At 47.4% G+C, this 23328-nt stretch overlaps 1 protein-coding gene across 1 annotated transcript in view; it reads right to left on the reverse strand.

Annotated features, from left to right (window-relative positions):
- Nucleotides 1–20502, reverse strand: part of SPEN (spen family transcriptional repressor) — a 61417-nt gene extending 40915 nt beyond the window's left edge. Inside the window, exons 1-2 of the mRNA XM_056864939.1 lie at nucleotides 20382–20502; nucleotides 2952–3272 (exon numbers count right to left, since the gene is read on the reverse strand). Coding sequence (XP_056720917.1) covers nucleotides 2952–3272; nucleotides 20382–20464 — 404 coding nt within the window. The 5' untranslated portion in view covers nucleotides 20465–20502. The remainder of the gene's footprint in view (nucleotides 1–2951; nucleotides 3273–20381) is intronic.
- Between the last annotated feature and the right edge of the window lie 2826 nt (nucleotides 20503–23328).

Consider the following 23328-nt stretch of genomic DNA (forward strand, 5'->3'; position numbering starts at 1 on the left):
GTCTGCAGCCTTGTATAATTCTTTAGTTTAAATTTTTTGAATTCAGAAGTTTTAAATAACATGTGTCTAAGAGCACAATGAAGCCATGATCTCGGTTCCTCAGCAATTCTTATAGCTGTTCAGATATTTCAATGAAAGCTTGTTGAAGACAACCAATCATCTTCAGTCATGAAAGCCCAACCCTTGTGAAAAGCAGGACCCAGCAGCAAAAGCAGAAGCCCCCTCCCCATTTTGACAAAAGGGTTATATCCTCCACAGAGAAGCCCAGAAGATGGCAAGTTACTGGGAATCTCTCACTTGTTGCAAAGCATTTTTCCTGTCAAAAATGATAAGATATAGTATCAGAGGACCGTAATCCCTAGGAATATCGATTCTGCTAAATGCCAATATCAGGGTGTCAGCATCTGCTTATTTATTTATTACATTTCTACCCTGCTCTCCCCAACCCGAAGGTCGGGCTTAACGCCATAAATAAGACAAAGGTATTCTGCAAAACAGAATTAAGTACCCAAAGCAAGAGAGATCAATCCATCCATATAAATTTATTGGATGGAAGTTGCTTTGGATGAAAGACAAGCATGTACAAATATTCTAACCAAAAATGAAACTAACTACAGGAGTCCGAAAGACTTCTCAGCTCCTCAAATGCAATCACCTCTTTGGCTCCCTCAGCTCCTCAAATGCAATCACCTCTTTGGCTCCCAATCAGGCCAATTTTGGGTGAGTCCGAGTTAAAGAAGGCCATTTGTGTGGCTCAAGGACCTGCTTGAGGTCTTTTGACAAAAACAAAGGACCTGGGTTTCTCATAGTTTAGTCATCTAGTTTGAAAAGATAACAGGATGGCCTGTCTTCAGTGGCATTGCTGGGGAACATATGAAACATTTGAAATAAACGCTTGTAGACTTAGTCATAAGCCGGCGCCTGTGTTAGTTACAACATTTAACATCCATTTTTGGAAGAAGGGTTTTAAATCCTCCTTGAAAACCAATTAAAAGCCACCTCAGTTATCTGCCTTCAGGGTGCCAAAGTGCCACAGTCCCTCCTCTCCGCTGGGTCTCAGGACAGATCTTCTCTCAACAGTCCTATGGAACTCTTTTGTTTTGATCTTAGAAGTCCATCTTAGAATATTCCTTGCTTAGCATACAGCTCTCTCTCCTGCTAAGATCATATCTCAGACCCAGGGCCAGAAAGGCATTTGGCACACATAAAGGCTGCCTGAACTCCTGGCTCCAAACAACTCATGAAAACTGAAACAAAATCCCAATTAAAATGCATCATCTAGCTTTCTAATTATTTGCAGCTGCTTGCAAATTAGGTAGCAAATTGTTACAAGGCCTGTTTGTGTGTGTGTATTTATTTTTTCCAACTGTTGTGTCTCTCCCTGCTTTGAAAGAACAAAATCAATAAGCATTCTGCAGTCTACCAAACATTGAAATAGTGATAGTTGTTAAAAGATGATATAGTAAAACAGAATAAGCAATCCTTCTAGAAGGTTACAGTGACAGTAAACTGATCTCCTTATCAGTTAAAAGGACACAGAAGACAGACAAAAGAACTAGCAGAGCTGAAAATCTAATGGCTACAGCAGAGCTTATTTGATTATCTATTAGTACTATTACTACTGGAGTTAGTGGAAAGAGGGATTGACTTGGGTTAGGAAAGGGGCTAAGATACACAGGGCAGGACATACCAACCTTTTCCACGTGTGGAAACACGACCTATATTCCCAATTAAATCTAGGGAGAGAATTGTGAACATAACTTCCCCAATTTTGGCCCCTCTTATAGGGGTAATCCACCTTCTTAATGGGCAAGGGTGTCAAATGATATTTTAGATGAGCGAGCAAGAAAAATTCTTAGTGGAAAAAGGATAAAAATTCCACTGGAAGCAAGTTGTCCCAGACTGACATGGAACCCCCAGACTTCCTCCATGAGATTGCAGGCGCTTCTAAGTACATCCAATAGGGAAGAGAGTCTCCAGCCCTACGTCTGAATCAAGCAGCTGGTCAAAAAGGTATCACCACGAGAAAGAACGCATCTCTGCTTGCCAGCAGGCATCCACTGTCCAACTTTGTAAGCATCCAGCCAAGTCAATTTTGTCTGATGTATCCACATAAGCCGATTATCAGCACCATGTCTTTAAAGCTAAAGCACTTTTTAACTGCACAGTAGACAATGCTTTTTAAAAATAAAAAAACAACAGGACTAGATAGTAATCCACTCCCCTGGGCCATCCCACAAGCTCGAGGTAGTAGCCATTATTCCAGCATCTGAACGACCTGTAATTTCCAAGACTTGGCAAAGTACATCTCCACCTTTGCCAATACCATAAGGAACAGTAATCCCAATATATGTGTGTGGTGTAGATCCAAAAACGGAAACTTCAAAAGCTGCCTTCTGCTGTCTTCATCGTACCACAGGTATTCCAATCACTAGAAGTTGTTTGTAGAATCCAAGATGATGCAAAGTCTACTAGAACATTTTGGCAACAATCCAGTTTTACACATCAGCTATACACCAATAAAACCCTGAGAACTAGGTAGGAAGCTCTGTAAGAGATCCGTAGGTCCTACATTCTGGCGGTACTCCAAACTGGGCCTCATGGCACGCTGTAACGAATAGCTCCATCCGAGAACGGCCTTAACATTATCCAAGAGGTGGGATCACTAAGGTCTAGAAGGATAGCTCCACAATCAAGACTGGCTACAGGAAGTCTTCCATCTTAGGACCAATGTCTCTTGACAGCAGATATCCAACCAGCTGCAGGAAACATCCTCCAGGGATCCACAAGATACCAGTCACTGGGACAGGCACGAACTCCGTCTCCAACCCAAAACAGGAAACACAGATCATTCCCCCAATTTTAAATCCGTCTGGGGGCCCTAGACAAGAGTTTGTGTTTCTCACCACATCAAATACAAAATACCTGCCTAGTGAAACCTTGGAACTTACCCATCAAGTCTCCGCTCATAGCGTCCTTCCCGTGCATGAAGTGATGGTGGGGGGCCATATGTGGGCCCACCACCACCTCCTCTGAACCCAGAAACCTCTCTACTACGAGATGCTATGGAAACTGTATCATCCAATCCCCGAGCAGCACTAGGAATGGTTCCTGGTTCATTGTAATCCGTCCGAAGATCTCTATCTCCCATTTTGTTGACGGAGTTGTGTGCCTTCTGAGCACTCTTGATGTCCACAAAATCCACAAAGGCTGCCACGCCACCTTCTGAGCCCCTTTTGGGGAGAATTTTGACACTCTCAACACGTCCATATCTAGGAGAGAGAAAAAACAAATTACATATATGAATGCTCACATACACAATATTACCCCAGGTCATGTTTTATTGGAGTGATACTTCTAAAACTGGGGCTGCAATCCTCAACACACCTGCAGCCATGCTTCTATTTCATGACTTTAGTCTGCTAGAAATAAAATTATTTCACATAAAGTTGTTTTTCTTCTTGGCACAAGAGAATCTAAAAGGACTTCCAAGTAACATCAAGTCCCATCTTTTGTGCCCTAGGTTTTGAAAAGTCTAATCTAAATTATTCTTCAGCTCTAAGTACCCCTAGATTTAACCAATATTTGCAAGATGTAATAAAGAAAATTGTGCATTTTGACATAACTATTTCATCTCTCCAATACACTTTCAGTTCATCCACTGTTAAAATAATGAGACAACCTTTAACAATGACTTTTCAAATGTTTTTATTTGCAAATAGTTCAAGGCTGAGTTTCACAATGTGGTCTTGCAAGGCTGTCAGAGTCCCTGCTTCTGGAATCTGTGTGAAGCCCCTCACCGTCACTGACACTGCTGGTTTCTATGTGGGGGCCAAAACTTAAGGCCATGAGAGAAAAGTCAGCAAAATCCCTTGGGATTCTCCCAGAGCCTACGACTCAGCTGTGCAGGAACAGCAAATGTGCAGCTCTTATATGAGAGCCAAGAAACGTGCACCACTCATCCCTTCATGTCAATGAAGTTCCTGTCTACACAGGTTTGCACTTATACTGGCAAGTTTCTCTCTGCACTCTTCTGTGTACAGGCTTGAGCCACAAAAGCCCACACAACTTTTCAACAAAAGGCACAGAACTAGAACCAATGGAAAAATCACAGAAGAACCTAAGAAACGCCCTGCTGGATCAGACCAAGGTCCATCAAGTCCAGCAGTCTGTTCACACAGTGGCCAACCAGGGGCCTCTAGGAAGCCTACAAACAAGATGATTGCAGCAGCATCCTGCCTGTGTTCCACAGCACCTAATATATTAGGCATACTCCTCTGATCCTGGAGAGAATAGGGATGCATCAATCATGATTAGTATCCATTTTGACTAGTAGCCGTGGATAGCCCTATCTATCCTCCATGAACATGTCTGCTCCCCTCTTAAAGCTTTCTAAGTTGGCAGCCATCAGCACATCCTGGGGCAGGGAGTTCCACAATTTAACTATGCGTTGTGCGAAGAAATACTTCCTTTTATCTGTGTTGACTCTCTCACCCTCCAGCTTCAACAGATGACCCCGCGTTCTAGTATTACAAGAGGGAGAAAAGCTTCTCCCTGTCCACTCTCTCCACACCATGCATAATTTTATAACCTCTAGCTTGGAAAGAAGGCGGTTAAGGGGAGACATGATAAACAGCCCTAAGCGTGTTAACTGCTCCTCATAGGGCAGTTGCTCTAGTCCCTAATTGATTTTGGTTGCTCTTTTCTGCACCTTCTCAAGCTCTGCAATATCCTTTTTTAGGTGTGGAGACCAGAACATCAGAGGCTGTTGCCTGGTATGGCCTGCACCAGTTGCAAAGCCTCCCACCACCCAGTTATTTTGCTGTCCATAACCAAGGGGATTATTACCAAGAGAAAAACTCATATTCATTTATTTCATCCCTATGAGGAACTTCCTTTGCTCTCAAGTAATAAAAACAAGGTTGGCACATTTAAATTACTTGAGGCACAGAAGTAAAGAATTCCTTAGGCTTGGTGGTTACCGTTCTCCACAAGTTGGCCAAGTCACAGAAAGGGAGCGTGGTACAATGGGGAGTGTTTGGCCTGGGTGCATGTTAAGAGTTTGAGAAATAATAAATGATAGCGATGATGAAAAAGATGGACCCCAAGTGTTTAAATCCCTCCTCAGACATGGCGCTTATTTGCTGGCACTGGGTAAAGTGCCATTTATTGGCCTCACCAATCCAAGGAGTAAGGACAGGTACAAACAAAACGTTACAGGGAAGACCTGAGATGGGAAGGGAATCTAAGCAACCCAAATTTCTCCTCATTGCAGCAAACAGAACCATTGCCAGATTTCTACCACAGGGATTTACCTAAATTATTTAGCCTTGCACAATCTCTCCTGTGATGAACAAGTGGGACAACGGCTTTCCAAAGAGCACAGAAGGAGGGCAAAAGTTGCTTTTTTAAAAAACGGTGTTTATAAGGCAGCTATTTAGCAGGAAGAGTTTCATTATCAGGAACCTCTTAACTGCGCATACCCTTTAGTCCACCACGGTGAAGATTAATTTGCCTAGTGATCTGATCCAGCCCCACCCATTGGCTGTTTTCCAAACTGCTCCCATGTTGGCAGTTACCGCTGGGAGGGGACCTGCATTGCTTCACGCTAACTGATCCAAAAGGGGGGGGAGCTCTGCAATGCTGCATCACAAGACCAGCGACTGCAGCAGAACAATGCAGGACAAGAAAAGGCAGCGGGAGGAAATGCAACACAAGCAGCTGGTTTCTTGGGCAGAATTTGCAAGGAGCAGCCACAAGCTTGTTTAACGCAACCTTTGTCCAAGCACCAGCTGGCCGGAGAGGTTAGACAAAAAGGACAGGAGCCGCCATGACCTTCACAATGCCGAAAGAACAGCCTTGTGAAACCCTCACTCTGTATCTCTATACCTACGTCAGCCCTTTCAGCCCTTTCGAAGAAGGCTGTTATTTCCCAGTTACTGGCAGGCTGAACAAAACAAACAAGCAAGAAAACACACACACACACCCCAGGGAGACATTTGGTCAATGTGCCAGCCTGTAAGAACTCAGCGAAGACAAAGCAATGCTGTCCCCGTAATAAAAAATAATTTCCACCCCTTGCATATTATTTTATTTATTGCATCCAATGTCATCCAGCTACTCCTCCAAGGAGTTCAGGGCAGCAACCATCATTCCCCCAGCCATTTCATCCTCATAACCACCCCATGGAGCAGGTTGGGGCAAGAGCAAATCACCGTGGCTCAAGATCCCCCAGTGGGCTTCACGACAGAGTGGGAGTTTCAACCTGGGTCTCCCAGATCCTAATCTGATTCTCTCAGCATCATCCCACCAGCATTAGCACAGTATGGCTGGATTCGAGTCCAGCAGCACCACAGAGATTAACAAGGTTTTTGGGAGTAGAAAAGAGCAAGAGTCCAGCAGCACCTTAAAGACGAATTTTATGGGGAGTAGAAGTTTTGAAGAGTCAAAAAGATGATGGACTCTCAAAAGCTCATACCTTGATCATCCTGTTGGTCTCTGAGGTGCTCCTGGACTCAAATATAGCTGCAGACCAACACAGTCTGCCCTCTGAAATTAGCACAATAGTTTTCTTTTCTATGGTATTCAAGAAGCTGTTTCTGCTATAACAAGACCTTGTGCTAGATGGCTGAACTTGCCATTTTTTTCAGACATGAAGATGCCACCTCTGATAAAAAGGGCATGGGCAGCCCTTCTTAAAATTGCTCAACCACCAGCCAAGCGAATCCATCTTTTCAGGACCATTCGTAATCTAAAACGTTATTCACCACCAACCAAGCAACCAGTACGAAGGAGGGAGCACGCCCACCACTGCTACCCCATCTCATCTTTCTAGAGGGGAATATTTAAGACTGACACCTTCCCAATCACTCTCCGGTTAACATGGGACAATTTATGTATTTTTGGGACCCAAAATAGGGCCTTGGGTGGGTTAGAAGTATGAAGTGTGAAAAAAATTAAAATGGCATACATTTTTATAAATAATGATAATAATTAAAATATCGCAACATATGGAAAACATGAATCAACAACGAACAAAGGACAAGTAATGAAGGAACAACTAGTGCTCCAAATGGGCATAATTACATTGGTGGACAACTTTGATATATCACTGACAGTGCCATCCTATGCAGAGTTACTCCAGTCTAAGCCCATTAATTTCAATTACTTTGAAAACCAGGATGGGGCTGTATATCATAGGTCTTTGCTGGATTTGCTGCATAGACTTTTCAATTAATTCAAAGAAGGCTAACCACTTTTTTGTGAAGTTAGTTGTGTGAGATGGGCTACTGGGAATTTTCAGCTGAGAAGAAAGTTTGTCTAGGTTCAGTGGTCCCAAACCTCAAGATAACTTTTAAAAATTGTAGTACTATTATTTTCTTCCAGAATGTTGCAATTAGACATTTAATAGCACACAAAAACAGTGAAATTAGCTCCAAGCTTATTCTGGGTAATGTTTTGTGGTCAAACATTTACAGCATGACTGTAGACATTTGTACTGGGGTTTTGTACCCTGCAATGTTTTGTACTGAATCAATACTTTCCCCCAGTCTTGTAGAATTTTGGAGCAATGCCACCAACCATGTGAGAAACAACCTACACCCCAGTCTTTCCAGCACAATATGGGATATTGTGGCCACATGTGGGTTCAGAGGTGTCAGATACCATCTACGGTACTTAGGATATTACTTGACAGTTCCTGTATGTTTAGGGAGGGCAAACTAAGTGCGTACATATTCCATATCTGAGCTCTTTTCTGCTCACTAGGAGTTACATTCATCTCTGTTTCCCATGGGCATGTGTTCTAAACTATGGAGACTATACTCTTATAAAGCAAGGAAATTTGCTTTTGCTATTGAGCAGCCTTTCAGAAATCAGCTTTCCAAAGAAAGTCAAATGCAGAGTCTACTCTTTTTTAAAAGCCAGAATTCGGAATAAATGCTGCAACTGGAGATGCAGAAACCAGAATTTTTTTCTAGTTGCCTGTCAGGTCTTGTAATTTGATTTTTTTCTTTTGATAAACTATTTTCAGATACATCTGTTCATCTGCTAATACTGGCACCTATCCAATTGTTAAATGCTCCTGGGGAAAGTTTTTTTGACCCATAAACATTGTTGCCAGTGAGACATCAGGGGCGACTGACTTTCTCCAGTGATCACATATGCTAAAGGCTAAATTCACAACAGGATTCAATCTAATTTTAGCAGATTTATCATGTGATTTATCCTGCGGTTACCTCCTCAAGAAGAATACAGAGATGAAAAACCTTGTTCTATTTGCACCCAGTGATTTGAGTTTGAAGATTCTACGTATTGCAGGATATTTCGCAACTGTGAAGACTCCCAAGTAAAAGTGTAGATCAGGACCAATCAGGCCTCCTTTCCCCCTAGGGGCTCACTGTGATACTCTGGGCTTTTTATTTGACCAGATAAATTTGTTTAATGTAGATTATTCATTAAGCATGTTCTGGGGAATATTCACTTGAAAACAGAACAAGAATTTTGAGGGAAATTATTTAGTTGGATTTTTGTTAGCACCCATGATGGGATTACATTCAGCTCAGTCTTTAAAGTTTTGAGTCATTTTTGAGCCTAACAGCTGCTAGCTGGCTTGCATTAATTTTTGCATATTAGTTGTTATCTTCACAACCCAAATGCCTCCATTATTTCCCTATCCACTAAAAATGAAATCACGATTGGATAGATTTCTTGATATTTTGGGAAAGGCTAAGCATAATCTCCGATTATAATTTACTTTGAAGCCTGATAACAGGCTATATTGTCCAGGACCTCCTTAACAGCTGGCAAAGAGGATTCACATTGTGATAACTATAACATCATGTCATCAGCACACAGACCAACTTTATGCTGCACGTCACTAACCATTATACCTTTTATTTTATCATGAGGCCCCATGGCCGCTGCCAGAGGTGCCGCTGATAGAATGAGGAATGGGGGGATAAGAAAGGACAGCCTTGCTGGAGGCACCTCTCTCCTTGGTGAAACCATCAGCTCTAAAAGTATTTACTGTTCCCTGGGCAACTGGAGACTGGTAAAGAGCAGCAATCACGGAAGAAAGCCATTCCCAAACCCCATACTTTGTAGAAGGGATCTGAGGAAGAGTCCCTCCAGGTGATCAAACACCTTTTCAGCATCAAGGGACAAAAGAATTGCTTGCAAATCATTCAGTTCATAGTCATTAATGACAGGAAGGGTTCTACAAACACCATCAGCTATTTGACTGTGTGGGATAAAGCCTAGTTGGCCACAGGCCTGGGGACCCTACTTGGGTGGAAAGGTGGTATAAAAATGTTTTAAATAAATAATGGTGGGTTATTTTGTTTAACGTATACGTTAGGAGAGCTGTAAATACCTTGGCGCCTTGGTTTAGCAGTGAAATAGGACAATACAATACCACTAGTGTTGGATCTTGTAGAGATTACAACAATTCTCACCTCTGACCAAGTGTGTGTGGAGCTGATTCTTAATTTTTTGTATTGCTCTGCTGGAAATCCATCTACCCCCAGGGTTTCATTTCCTTTTTAATTATCTCAGTAACCTTCTCTGGGGAGACTGGGTGCATCTAGGTAGCCTCTCCTCCATTTTCTACTCACAACCCTGTGTGGTAGGTTATGCTGAGACTGTACAACTGGCCCATGACCACCCAGCAAATTCCTGTGTGAAAAAATGCTCACCTCTGCACTGGCTAGCTAGTGCCTCAAGGATGTGTGTGTCCTGATGTACACTCTCCCCATCCTTCCTCAAATCTGCTATGTGTATGCGTGCAAAAATAATATTTATCTAAACATTACTTGTAAAATTGTGATTTGGTGCTGGAAACTGAGGGTGTGCATCAGGACACACACATTTTTCACTTTGGTCTATGAGAATGTGATCCAAATGAAGGCGAGAGTCACACTTGCCCAAAAAAAATCTGTAATTTCTGAATGGTTTATGGTCCACGAACATTACATATTTACTTTACTTTATACCTACTCCTTTCTAAGTAACTTGCTTTCTTTCTCCTTCATACACAAGCCATAAAAATGAAATACTCCACATCTGTAGTAGCGAGATGGATGTTTTCAAGTGGTGAGAGCAATACACAAATAATCTCCTATTTGGCCTCTTCCTATGCCTGTTCACTAATCTACTTGCATATGGCTGAACATATTATATTAGAAGATTGCTAAAATGCTGGGATTATGTTAGGCCCACTGGCAATACGTCGGGCATAAACTGGCTTGCTTTATGGTGCCTGCATCTTCCTATTAGGCTCCGTCAAGGCATTCCACACCAGCCCGGTGTTCCCGTTGCTAAGCAGCAGCAGCCATTGCCACAAGCATGTGTTCAAACGTGAACAAGAAAGACATGTTTATCGTGTACATAACCATATAGGAATTAAAGCTGAACACATGGCAAAAGGCTGGCATGCAGATTTTAACCCAAAGTAAAAAGGAAACATTTCAGAAAACCGACAATGGCTCTTTCCCACTACAGGAGATAGCTGAGGTAACTGCCCTCTTCCTCATCCTCAGACACTGCAGAGGCTTCCTTCAAAACATTACTGGAGCAAGCCCTCAGCACTCAGGACTGAGTCGGATATTACGGGGTTGAGAGCATAAAGACACGGAGCAGCCTAGCTTGCTTTCCACCCGAGCCTGCCAAATCAAAAAGCACTGCTGGCTAACAGTAAGCGGTACACTGAAATGACCGGAAAAGGGGGGGGGGTGTCTCAGTCTGGTATTACACTGAAGTGCCACCTTGGCTGAGAGGAGGCAAAGTGGGGAAGGTTTTAAATAGAACAGTACAATTCACATCATACCTTTTCTTAGGACCAACCAAAATCACACAACACAGTGGCGCAATCTTCCAAGTTCACCAGAACTCTTCCTCAGGCTGGATGTTACAAAATAAGGAGGAATAAAACATTCCAGGTGATGGTTTTTAAAGCCTGTTTTTGCCAGCATTCATTCCTGTGCTTCATGCTGGCAGGCATAAAGTTGTGCCAAGGGTCTCAGGTTGTTTGCACCTTGGTTTCTGTGAGCCAGAAAAAATAAATGGTGTCTCTCCACTGAAATTACACAGGCCAGCAATTTTCCTTGCATCTCTCTGACACCAAGCGAGACTCAGAAATCCCTTGTAGAGCAAGAGCAAAGGAATTTCTTGGCAGGCATTGTATTAGCTGTTTGGGAGATAAATTTAATATGATGCACAAAGTGTTAAATCAGTTGAAGCCAAATTGGGTAGTTCAACTTCACATGAAGGGTAAATTCCCGTACGCACAGTCTCTTGCTAGTTCCATTCTCTTCCAGCTGACTTGGCTGAATTCAGGTATTTCCAAAGTAGACAAAAGCTGTCTGCAGCTGGTCCAAAATCCAAACTCAAAAACAAAGCATAACCCACAGAACACCTTTTATTGGAACTAACCAAAATGACACAAAATCATGTGCAAGCTTTCAAGTGCCTTAGAACTCTTCCTCAGGCTGGGTGCTATAAAATATGAAAGAGAAGCGTCACAATGACATTGGCCTTGGAGTTTAGGGTGGGGGGAAGAGAGTGAGAGAGAGATCTTTCAGCATCTTGTAGGCTGGGAGGGGAGCAGCTCCTTCCTCATCCCTCCCGGCATTGGGAGTCTGGGGTTGGGATGACCGCAGTGGGTTTTGTGGCCGCGGTTGCAGCCAGGCCCAGACACAGTGAATTTGTGTCTGCAGAGATAACATGCCTCTTCTTCACAGCAAAAATGTTATAAAATAAACATGCAGAGTTGAGAAAAAGACTTAATCCCATTGTTCCTTTGCAAATCTAGGTACACAGAATCAACCCTTTACCTCTTAAGTGCTGTTTCAAGAAGTTCAATAAATAGAAGATTGTTTGGAGTGGAACAGATCTGCACAAGGAGCTAAGTATGAGGGAGAGGCAAGCAGTAAAAATGAAAGTGAAACCATGTGAGCAGAATACTCCACAAGTCTTGAGATTTTTGTGTGTATAGCCTGAGTTTATCATATTATTCTCTCCCTGGAGGAGAAAATCTACAATGGCAGCAGTCCGTAAAAGAGACCCAGTTTGGGAATATGTTAATGACGTTCCTCTACCTATGGGTAAGGCAGGCATGTGTGCAAAATGCAACCATTGCAGCAAAGAAATACAAGACTTGGTGGCCAGAATGATAATTTAATAATTATCTATCGATTTATAATAGGATAACCAAATCAGTAATTTTTTGATATAAGTGTAAAACTAATCTGAAAAGTTATTATTCTAAAAATGAAACCTTTATCTGGTTGTAAATATTAAGATAATACCAGAAAGAATGAATCTATACGTAGAAAACCATGATTTAAATCTAGTCTTACTGACCAGTGATTTAAATCAATCTGATTTAAATCAAATCCACCCTGGAAGACAGTGAGAGGGATTCCCTGCTAGAAACAACAGCCCACTGATATCTACCAGTCAACATTTGTTTCTCCAAAACTACTAGGGTGAGTTTTACTTTTGTTCTTGGATACCTGTAGAAGAGTAGAAAACACACACACTGTCTATGAAGGGTGGAAACATGCATTGCTTTGGAAAAATTCGAGGGGAGGGGGAGAAGCAAGTTACCACTTCAGATTTATGAAGGTACTTCCCAGGGTGCACGTGCATTTTGGACTCAGGGTGCACTCCCAAGTACCGAAAAGCAAACCGGGAATCAGCCCTGTGAGTCACCTGAAGCAAAAAATTCAATTTGCTTCCTAAATTCACCGATTGGGACAGGACAAGTACTAGACAAGCAAGCCACACCAGCCCTTTGAAGGAATCAACTTTACCCTGTGTGGCAAACCCCACTTTTGTGACTGCATGGAAAGCCCACAGAGGCCTAATTGTGTAGAAAGGGAGCTAGGGGCCCCAAAAAATGAAATGGGAATAGCAAGTGCTTGGACACCAACTTCCTGCCGTGGAGGAAGAAGGATCTTTTCAAAGCATGCCAGGGCACCTGCCAGGACTGCATGAGAATCCTGGCATTGGCAAAGCAAGGAAATGGACAAACAAAATACAGTTTTCATCATCCATCAGGAAAAAAGCCATGTCGATGTAAGAATGTGAATGAATAAATGGCTATTTTTAGAACGAGTCTTTCTAGATGGCTGAATAGTCAGTGGTGCCCCAGGGACTGACAGCCTGAGCAAGAAGGTCTGTGACTGGCACCTGCAGACTGACTGAGGGAGCAGCGCACCACCTGAAGCAGAGAGCTGCTGGCCAACCAGATCTATCCCAGCTTTACCTGCAGCTCACCTCATCACCAGGTTGAAGACTTTCAGCTAAGAGCCACTCGCTGAGAGGAGTCCTGCTCCTCCAGCAAAGGGTGGTCTGGAGGGAAGTTTCTCTCTCCCCACCCCCACCCCACACTTTATAGCTGGGTTCCCTTTTGTTTCTTTCAAAAAATGCAATTCTTCAAATGGATGGGGAAACCAGGTGCAGGCCTCTGCTTGATCAATGCTGTGTTCATAGATCACAGCAGACTGTCAGGACACCATGAATTTTAAAATACACAGAAAAGGTACAAGGGGTTGCACAGGACCATCAGTTTACCAGAGCTTTGGGAAGTATTTCATTCTATATTTTGCATGACTACCCAATTTAATTTTTAGATTCTTTGAGCCTGAAATCATTATCTAAAAAAGACCATTCTCCTCTCCAGCATTTCGCTAATCTGGTTAAGGCAATACTTGGCCTCTTTCCATAGAGAAACAGAAGCAACTTTCCCCCTTGTCTTTTCAGAGGTATTATCGGCAACATATTTATCCTGCCTTTCATCCCCTTTCTCTCCTCATCAGGTGAAGGAAGTTACACTGAGAAAGGGATTGGCAATTCAACTCAGGGCAGCTTTCTCCACAGCTAGGAGATTTTACTTTAAGACATGTGCTTTTGGTACCTCTCTTACTCAAATAGCTAACCGACGTGCAAAACAGAAAACAGATCAGGTTGTGGAATACCCAACAAAGTAACTCTTTATGACATTAAAATGAGCTGGAAAGATACGACAGGTGCACCAGCGTGACAGCCATGAAGACGACATTGGAAGACTACATCAAAGATGGGAAGGCTAAGGAAAACACCCAAACAATCATAAGGAATTTCGTCCATCCTCAGGCACTTTCTAGATATCTGACTACTGTGGGTTGTTGTTGTTTTTAAACATTATTTATATAACTCTGTCAGGGAGTGCTAAGAAACACAGAGAGAATTTGTTCCTTGTCACAGGACACTGAAGAAGCAGGTAAATGCTAGCTCTGCTTCATAGGTGTGGGGAATGCCCAAGGCCATCCTGGCCACTCACTGTTGGCATCAGATGCGAGACCAGACTCTGAGGCTCGTGCACCTTTCCAATCCATTGGATTGCCAAAAAGGAAACATTCAAGACGTCTGGAAGTCTCCTCAATGGTTTAGCACAAAACAGCCTGAAAACCTGATCGGCCCTTCACAGAGCAAGGTAGCAAAGGGAAGATTGATTCTATCAGCAATACTGGAATTATCCAGCAACTGAAAAGCTAGGTGAACGTGCTCTGCTGCTTTCAAGGTGTAAATGCCACTAAAGAGGGGTGGAATTAATAAAGAATGGAAACCGTGTGGCAAGCCAAGTTCTTTTTTCTCACAGTAGCTGCTGTCATTTTATCTCCTGGGGACCTTGGCTCCTCTTACACTTGAAAGAAGAAAGTCTCCTCTCTCTCCTACATCCTTCCTCAGGGTTCCTTCTCTATGCAAACTCACTTCTCTGAAGTCAGTGGCAGAGCGACCCACCTTGCACAGCCTAAAGAAGAACTTGACTTTAAGAACACAAGACCCCAGACCCTCCTGCTTCCTCCAGTTGGGAAAAGGTAGCGACTTTCCATTCATCAGGCAAAGACAATAGGGTTGACTAAGACCACAGTCATGAAGCACACACCAGGGTAAGTTCATCCACTAGCTGGGAAAGAGACGGTGGAGATGGAGTGGAGTACAATTGATGCACTGTGGAAACACAAAAAGGAAGACCTTAAACGCCGAATCCCCAGGGTGGATACATCTGCTGCAGAGGAGCATATCTGAAACACTAGCCCTTGTCACAAAACCGGCGCTTTGCTCTCCCAAGATTACGGAGCTAGGCCAGGAGGTTACTAAATCACACAGAATTAACTTTAATAGCACTTTCCTTACACCAGCATAATGTCTACTGTCAGCACCTTCCAGAAAAGGTGGGACCATCACCACCTTCTGCACCTGAAAGAGCAAGAACCGGCTGGCTCCATTTGTGATGCCGGTCTCAATCTGGGGGAGCTGATACGTTAAGATGCTTGACACAAGAAGTATAAGATAGTTCATCATATAACATTTATTAATCTCTTAAAGAATTATAGCTTGCCCTTTCCCCGTGGTCAGGCACTCTGCGTTTTTACTGTCAGCATTGTACTCATTACCCCAACCAACCTTGAGAAAGACAGTTTATGGAAATGCCTTCATGTTCAGAATGAATTTTAGTACGAGCAGAGCGCACAGCGAAACAAGCCTCCCTCGGTAAAGTGTCATTTGATGCTCACGGGTGTCATACTTCAAGCCTTCAGAGGAAACAAATTAGGTGGTTTAATAAAGTCATGTGGGTCATGAGATTGGGTCTTTAAACTGTAGGCATACCCTAATATATCTCTCAGATTGGGATTATCTTTTCTGAAAACACTCTGGTAATAATCTTAAAAATAGTATGTTATCTTTTAATTGTAAAATAGATAGAATAAGGGATGATGTGTGCTATTCTATTTCTAATTTCATTGATATATGCTAGCATTTTTGTTCACTGTAATTCCTTATTAAATTATTTCTAGAGTTACTAGACTGATTTTAAATTAAAAATCTTAAAAGATAACTGCGAGTGATTCTTGGCTGGGATTTCACTTGACACCTGAAATAAACAAACTTCTGGCCTCTCTTCAATCAGAGAGCTGATTACCTGTCAGAGATTGATTATTCGAGAGAATAATAATCTCAATACAGCCTTGTGGTTTAGTGGTCAATGAACTGCTTTGAAACAGTCAAAAAATTATTTGCTACCATGAGCCTGTTTTAAAAGTAACGTTTCCCCACAAGGAGGATAAAACTTCATAACACTACATTGGGCCTTTAACTTGGTGAACAACACCATTTAAAAAAACCGAAATGCCACAAAAACTAAAACCAGACAGTCTAAAAATTTCAGCAGATCATACAGCAGATGTAAACAACAGATCAATATTATTCACCAACAGAGGCCCAGGACAGGACAGTTTTTACCTGGCTCCTAAAGGAAAGCAGCACAGGTACCCACAGGAATGCATCCGGATGGCAGTGCCACAACCAGGGCACCTCCACAGAAAAGGCCCCACCGCTAACTTCCAAAGGGAGGAGGGCCAGCACAGGAACCTTTCTGACTGAGACTCACAGCATATTACAAGACATTAAAAAAATGCAATCAGACAGCATAAGGCACCCAATAAACAATGCAATAGGACTAGGATTACAAAATTAGAAGACAATGAGGACAAATACAAAGTCAGATTAACACGACATACTATGCCCAGGGCAAAAATGGATAACAAATGTAGAAAGCAGAACAAGCAAGATAAAACATACAGCCATGCAACAGATGACAATCCTACTCTCTTTATGAAAGCACCCTCATGGACTGTCCCATTCCACTATAGCCCTATTTCTTTCATAAAGAAAGCCAGTGTGGTATAGTGGTTAGAGTGTCAGACTAAGGTCTCTGGGAGATATGGGTTTGAATTCCCACTCTGACGACATGGACGCTTGCGAAGTGACCCTGGACCAATTCACACACACACACACACTCCATCTAACTAACCTATCTTGCAAAACCATTTTGAGAATAAAATGGAGGAGAGAAGAACAATGTCAACTGCTTTGGGTCCCCTTTGGGGACTCAGGTGGGAATATAATAGAAGTGAATAAATACAAATGCCCTCATGAACATTTAATATATAAGCTTGCATTATCTAAACACTCAAAAGACCTGCATTTTCAAAGATGTTCAGCGTCCTCTCCTCTGCACTCCACATACACAGTCCTGTACCTGAAGCCATTTTAGATTGTGAGCTTCTTGGGGCCAAAGGTTGATTTTTTTTCCCTTCTAAAACTAAGTGCTTTGTAAATTGGAACTGTATAATTAAATATTTTGACACCAGCTGTTGCTCACTGCAAATCACCAGAAAGGACCTAATTACCTTAAATGGGGACAAAGATACTGGAAAGCATTCTGTGTCAATTTTATACATTGAGGTCTCTGATTAATACACAGCACGCACAGTCAGTCACACCACTGCAGAGCCAAACCCCTCCCTGACCACCTTACAAGATTGAGAGTAAATGAGCATGTCTCATTCAGGGCTAATTTTTTCCTTCTTATTACAAGCAAACTGTGTAAGTGAAAGACATCTGGTTTCAATGCACCCTTTGCTACTGAAAGGGCACATCCTTCACAAGCATAAACTGGAATTATTCAAATTAATGCCAAGGTGCAGATCAAAGAGAGGCGATGCTTTGGCTGAGGTCTGCCACTGATGTCCCTGAAACACACCAGCCAGCCAGAGATACCTGTGGGCTTCTGCAGGGACAGGCTGGTACTGACTGCTTACTCAGGCGCTCTACATAGCCTTTGTCCTATTCTCAGACTGGGGGATGGGTGGGAACTTTGTGCAGCCAAGACCAGCTAAATCTTGACAAGGGCCTCTCCTACAGAACCAGCAGGCAGTCTCTTCCAAGAAGTAGCCTTGCACATTCTACACCCACCTCAGGAAGCAGCCTTTCATATGCATATTAGCAGCTCTGGGCACAAGATAGCAATACAATTCTTGTGCAACTTTTCCCTGCCCCCACCGATACCAACCAAAGGACATACAAAAGAAGGGCTACTCCTCTGTGAGCTTACAGTACTCACAATGGTCTCCTGCCAACCGAAACTCTTGATATTTGATAGTTAAAGGATTCAGCCATCCAAGTGGCTAGAAGCTGGTGAAAAATATATTTGAGCATTTTTCTATACACAAATCCTGGAATACACGGCTGGACATTTAGGTCCATTCCCCCCGCCCCGATCCTGAAACAAAAGACAAATAAACCTGTCAAGCCCAAATGCTCGTGACAAATTTGAAGCCCTATATTTAAACTGAGACACTAAAAAAGATGGAAGAGGAAAAAGCGAGGCAATTAATTCAGATCTTTCCATGTTTCTGCTCCATCACTAAGCAACGGCACCATGGCAACTTTTCCCTTCCTTACAAAGGCCTTGTGAGAGCAGGGTGAAGGAGAAAGAAACACTGGAAAGACAAATTTTGTTCTCACTTGAAGAATCCCTCAAGGATCTTGACACAGTCCAAACAACAGAACCCAAACTCTCTTCCTCCACCACCACCCCACAGCTGTATTCCTTTTCTGTCTGTCATTTCAACATACAGTGATCTGCATTCAGCACACCGGGCACAAGAACATCATTTTTTATGCAAGAGCTGCCAAGATCCACACAGCTAGACTATGTTTGGAGCAACTGTGTCTCTCTTCCCCCTAGATGTTAATCTCTTCTGTTTTACAGTGTTACATCTCTGCTCACCATTCTGCGTTCTGTACAATTTATACATTACTTTTACAGTTCTCAGCATGCAAGGACTAAACATGGCCCATTACAAAACCCAAAGAGATTTCATGCAAGGGGACATCCCTCGAGTGCGCGCACACACACACACCACACAGCAGCAACTGCTCTTTTCAAGGTATTCTGTTCCCTTTGCACATTTTGGATGAAATTCTGCAGCGTCGGCAACAAGGGAGCTGGGCGAAGTCTCTGATTACGCAGTTCCCAGTGCTGCCTCCTTTGCACAGCCTGGCTTCTCTCCCGATTCCCCCACCTCCCTGCATACAGCCTGAAATCAGCTCTGTTCTTTCCTACGTAACCCAGGTCCGGGCCGCCATTTTAGAAAGTCATTCACACTAACCAGACCACCGCACCGTACACTGTTTGAAAGGAATCTCTCCTTTAATGCAGTCTCCTCTGCCAGAAGAAAAGCACGGCTGGAAAAGCACAAAAATACCTGCGCCAAGGGAAAAGCCTGGCTGACCAGTATAGGCTAGAGGCAATGCTGCGATGCGCTCTGGCACCTTCCTTTCTGGCGGGGGGGGGGGGGAGAAAGAGGACCTCAGGAGAGAAAAGGGGAACCTCTAGGCTCCCACACACATTTCATTTCACACACAGAATCCCCCACACCCACTGAAACCCATGACTGCTTCAGTACAACAAATAAACTGCTGAGGAATGACAAAGGAACAAACATCCCTCTGCTAGCATAACCCTCCCAAGGTCTGGATCAAGACACTTGGTCTACCTGTGCCCCCACCCCCCCAATCTACCACACAGGGAAAGGGAAGGGGGGTTTCTGGAGACACGAAGGTGTCCTTCCCGTAACACGACCGGGTTTTGGAACCTTTAGCTCAAATCCAAAGGCCAGAGGGGGTGGACGGACCCCCCCCTTTCTCCCTTCCACCCGCCCAAGCCTGCTCCCGGCCAGGCAGCGGCGGAGGCTATTTTCCCCAGGGTGACTCATGAGGCGCACCGCGGAGTGGCCCGGCTCAAAATAGCAGCGAGAAAATGATCGGGGGTGGGGCGGGGCGGGGGGGTGTTGGGGGCTGTCAAGCCTTTCCCCGGCCTCAAAACGGGACGCCGCCTCAGCTGAGCGAAACGCCGCGGGCGGGCGGGCGGGCGGGCCGGGTCTCCTTCCAGGATGCGGGAGCCGGAGCCCCCCACCCGCCCACCCGCCCACCCACGGGGCCAGGCGGCCGCTCGCGACGAGCAGCAGGGGTGAGAAACACGCCACTGGACGGCCCCGTCCTGACAACCCCGGTCCACTCTCGGGGCCGCGATTTCTTCTTCTCCCCCCCCCCACGGCGACGAAGACGCGGATCCCGGCCTGCCCCCCCACCCCCCCCACGGCTTCAGCGCCACGAGGGACGCCGCCGCCGAGGCCTCCGTGCCTGAAGCGGGCCGAGGGCCGCTGGGCCCCAGCCGCCGCTCCGCGTCTCCCCCCCTCGCCCCCAACCCCAACCGGCGGCGCTCGGACCGGGGACGGAACAACCCCCCCCTCCCTCTCTCCCCCCCCCGCTTTGTTTTGGCCGCGAGCCGGACGAGCAGCGACAGACAAAAGGGCGGGCGGGCGGGCGGGCGGAGAGCGCGGCTGGCCCCAAGGCCGCGGCCCAGCTGGCCCCTGCCGCCCGATCCCCGGGGAGCAGGAGGCGGCGGCGGCTCTGCAGGCCAAACCGGTTTCCCTCTCCGGGCCTCCTGGCCGGGCCTCTCCCCCCTCCCCCCCCCGGCAGCCACTCACCGCTTGAAGTGCTCGATGATCTTCTCCTCGCGGACGTTCTCGGGCAGGTTGCCCACCCAGAGGTGCCGGGTCTCCCGCACCATGCTGCTGCTCCTGCGCCTGCTGCTCCTGCTGCCGCCGCCGCCGCCGCCGGGGCGGGGGGGCGGCGCGGGCGGGCGGGGGGCTCCGCCGCTGTCGTCACCGCCGCCGCCGCTGTGGCCGCCTCCCTCCCTCCCTCAGCGCCGCCCGCGGGGGCCGTCGCTGCCTCCGCCTCCGGGCCGCCCCCTTCCGCCGCCGCCTCCCGCCGCCGCCGCCGCTGCTGCTGTCGCGCGCCGCCGCCTCCCCGCCCGGCCGCCGCCCTCCGTGGTGCCGGCGCCGGTGGGGGGCACCATCCCACCGGGGCCGCGCTGCGCCTGCTGGGACTCGGCCTGGGCGGCTGCGCGCTCCCGTCCGCCGCCTGCCTGCCTGCCTGCCTGCCTGCCTGCCCGCCCGCCGGCCGACGCCGCCTCTCCCCGATTCTCCTCAGCCTGAGCGGCGGCGGCAGCAGCAGCGGCCCCCGCGGCTGGCTGCCTCGCGCGCGCATGCGCACTAGCCACGCCTGGCGCTCGATGCTCTCCCCTCATTGGCCGCGGCGCGGGGAGGGCGCGCGGAGCCATAGAGATAAGTGGGAGGGGGCAGGGCACACGGGGCGCATGCTCACTCGAGGACTGGCGAGCAGCCGCGGAAGCGGCGGGGGGAGGGGTGAGAGAATCCCAGTGTCCCCAATAAGCCTCTCCGAGGGACGGCGCATGCGCGCGGTGCGGCCTCTTTCCCCATGCCGCTGCGCGCGGCTCTCTGCGCCAACTGACCGACGCAGTGCCGGATCCTTCCGCGCTGCGCAGGAGCGCCGGAGAGAGAGAGAGAGAGAGCCCCGCCGGCACTCCTTTTTCCTCCTCGGCGGCTGGAGGAGGAAGAGGGCGGCTGGGCGGGGGGCGCTCTCTGTCTCGCTCTCTCTCTCTCTGGCGGGGGCCATTGCGGGGGGGGGTGCCGGCCGCGGCGTCGGGCCCGCAGGAGCCGGGAAGGCGGGCGGCAGCGCCTCGACGGGACTCCCCGCGCACGCCTTCGCCGCCCGCCCGTTTGGAGCGGTGGGGGGTCTGATCTGGAGGAGCGGGTTCGATTCCCCGTGAAGCCAGCTGGGTGGACCTTGGGCCAGTCACAGCGCTCTCAGCCCCACCGACCTCCCAGGGCGTCCCTTGCGGAGGGGAGAAGGGAAAGCGGGTCGTCAGCCGGGTTGAGGCTCCCTTAAGTGGGGGGGCACGAGGGGAGCAGGAAGGGGCCCCCGTGGGGTGGGCGGCAAGGGCTCTCCTTGTGCCCACAAACGGCCGGCCCATCTAGCGGGGGGGGTAAGGGGGGGAAGCCGGCTGCCGGGGCAGAGCTTCCGGGCAGGAGCGGCTGGGCCAGCTCAATGCCAGGCTGCCCCCCCCCGCGGTGGTCTGGCTTGCCAGCCCCCTCTCCGCCCCGAGTCAGAGGGGGGTGATGCCACCCACGCCCTGCTGAGCGAGGCCAGCCAGGCAGACAGCAGCCCCAGAGGTGCCCCCCCACCCCAGTGGCAGGGGGACACGCCCCCCACCCCACCCCCAGTGCCCTTGGGTTACCCTTGGGGCAGAATTCCTTCCGTGTGTTGTGGGTGGGCCTGAACAGCCAGCCAGAGGCGCCTCTGAGCCCACCTTTCCCATTGGGCCAAACCCCTCTGTCCCTCCAAGCAGCGCCTGCAGCCTCTCTGCCTTCCCCATCTCCCGTGCGCCCCCCTACCCAGTTCTTTGTCTGATGCTGGCAGGGGCTTCTGCCTTGCATGTGTGTGTGTGTGTGTCCCAGACATGGCATCCTGGCCTGGGGGGAGTGGGTGACAAATTAAGAGGGTGTGGACAGGACAGGGCAAAGGAATCGCGGGGTGGCCCTGTCCCCAGCCCTGCCCAAAGGGTCTTCTGCTGTGAGTGGACTGGCTGGCGCTTCCCAGGGCAGCTTGCCCAAAAGCCACCTCTGCCCTTCGCCCCTCGCAGCACCTTCAGGTTTCCTGGTCAGCCTACTATGCGGAGGGTGGACCGGAGGTGGGTTCCGAGTAGACCCACTTAGAACAGTGTTGATAGAAAGCTAAAACCACATCAGCGTCAGGCATAAAACCCTCTCCTATGCGCTCCACGCGTTGACGGGCATGTGCTCGCTCGGCCGGAAGCAGAGGCCAGCCGTGGTTCCAGGAAGCGGGAATGAGGTTTGGAGGGGCGCTGGAAGAAAGGGGTCCCGGATGTACGATGTTTGCCAGACCGAAGCTGCGTGGGGAATGTGCATCAGGAGGAGGAGGAGGAGGAGGAATGTCTGCAAGGAACCCTGTGTCACAGTTCTGCTCCTCAGACTGCCTCGCCCTGATGATGCCGTCTGTTGGGATTCGGTTCGGCAGCAGCCGGCAGATAGACGAGTAAGAGAGTTTCACTGCTGAGGGTGTCTGGCGGAGGGTGTAATTTGGCTGGGAAGACCTGGCTGTGCTTTTGTCCCGCCGACGGTCAGTAGTATTGTTTTCATTTCAGAAGGGGAGCCCCGTCGGCCCATTGCAGCGAAAGGAAAATGCTCTGTCCGGTGGCACCTTCGAGGCTAACGCTGACTGTCGGGTGTGAGTTCTGACTCAAGGAAACTCACGCTAGGTCTGGTTAGTCTTTCAGGTGTCCGATTAGACTTCCGTGTCCGATTGTACGTCTTTACAACTTGAGTCTGAGGACATAAGGCAGGATGCCACTATTTTACATACAATGCCCTCCTCCTGCACAGAATGGGCTCCACGCTGTAGCGAACCCTTCTTCTGGAGCAGAGGTGGGTCTCTGTTGCTGTTTGGAGGCCCAGCAGGCTGTGGCGGGGTCAAGGCAGCAGGCGGAGGCCCCCCTGGGTCACCTGCAACAAAACTGTCCCTCGGGGCAGTGCAGAAAGACAGACTGAATCC

The sequence above is a fragment of the Euleptes europaea genome, chromosome 19 (genome assembly GCF_029931775.1).
Source record: "Euleptes europaea isolate rEulEur1 chromosome 19, rEulEur1.hap1, whole genome shotgun sequence".
Lineage (NCBI taxonomy): Eukaryota > Metazoa > Chordata > Lepidosauria > Squamata > Sphaerodactylidae > Euleptes > Euleptes europaea.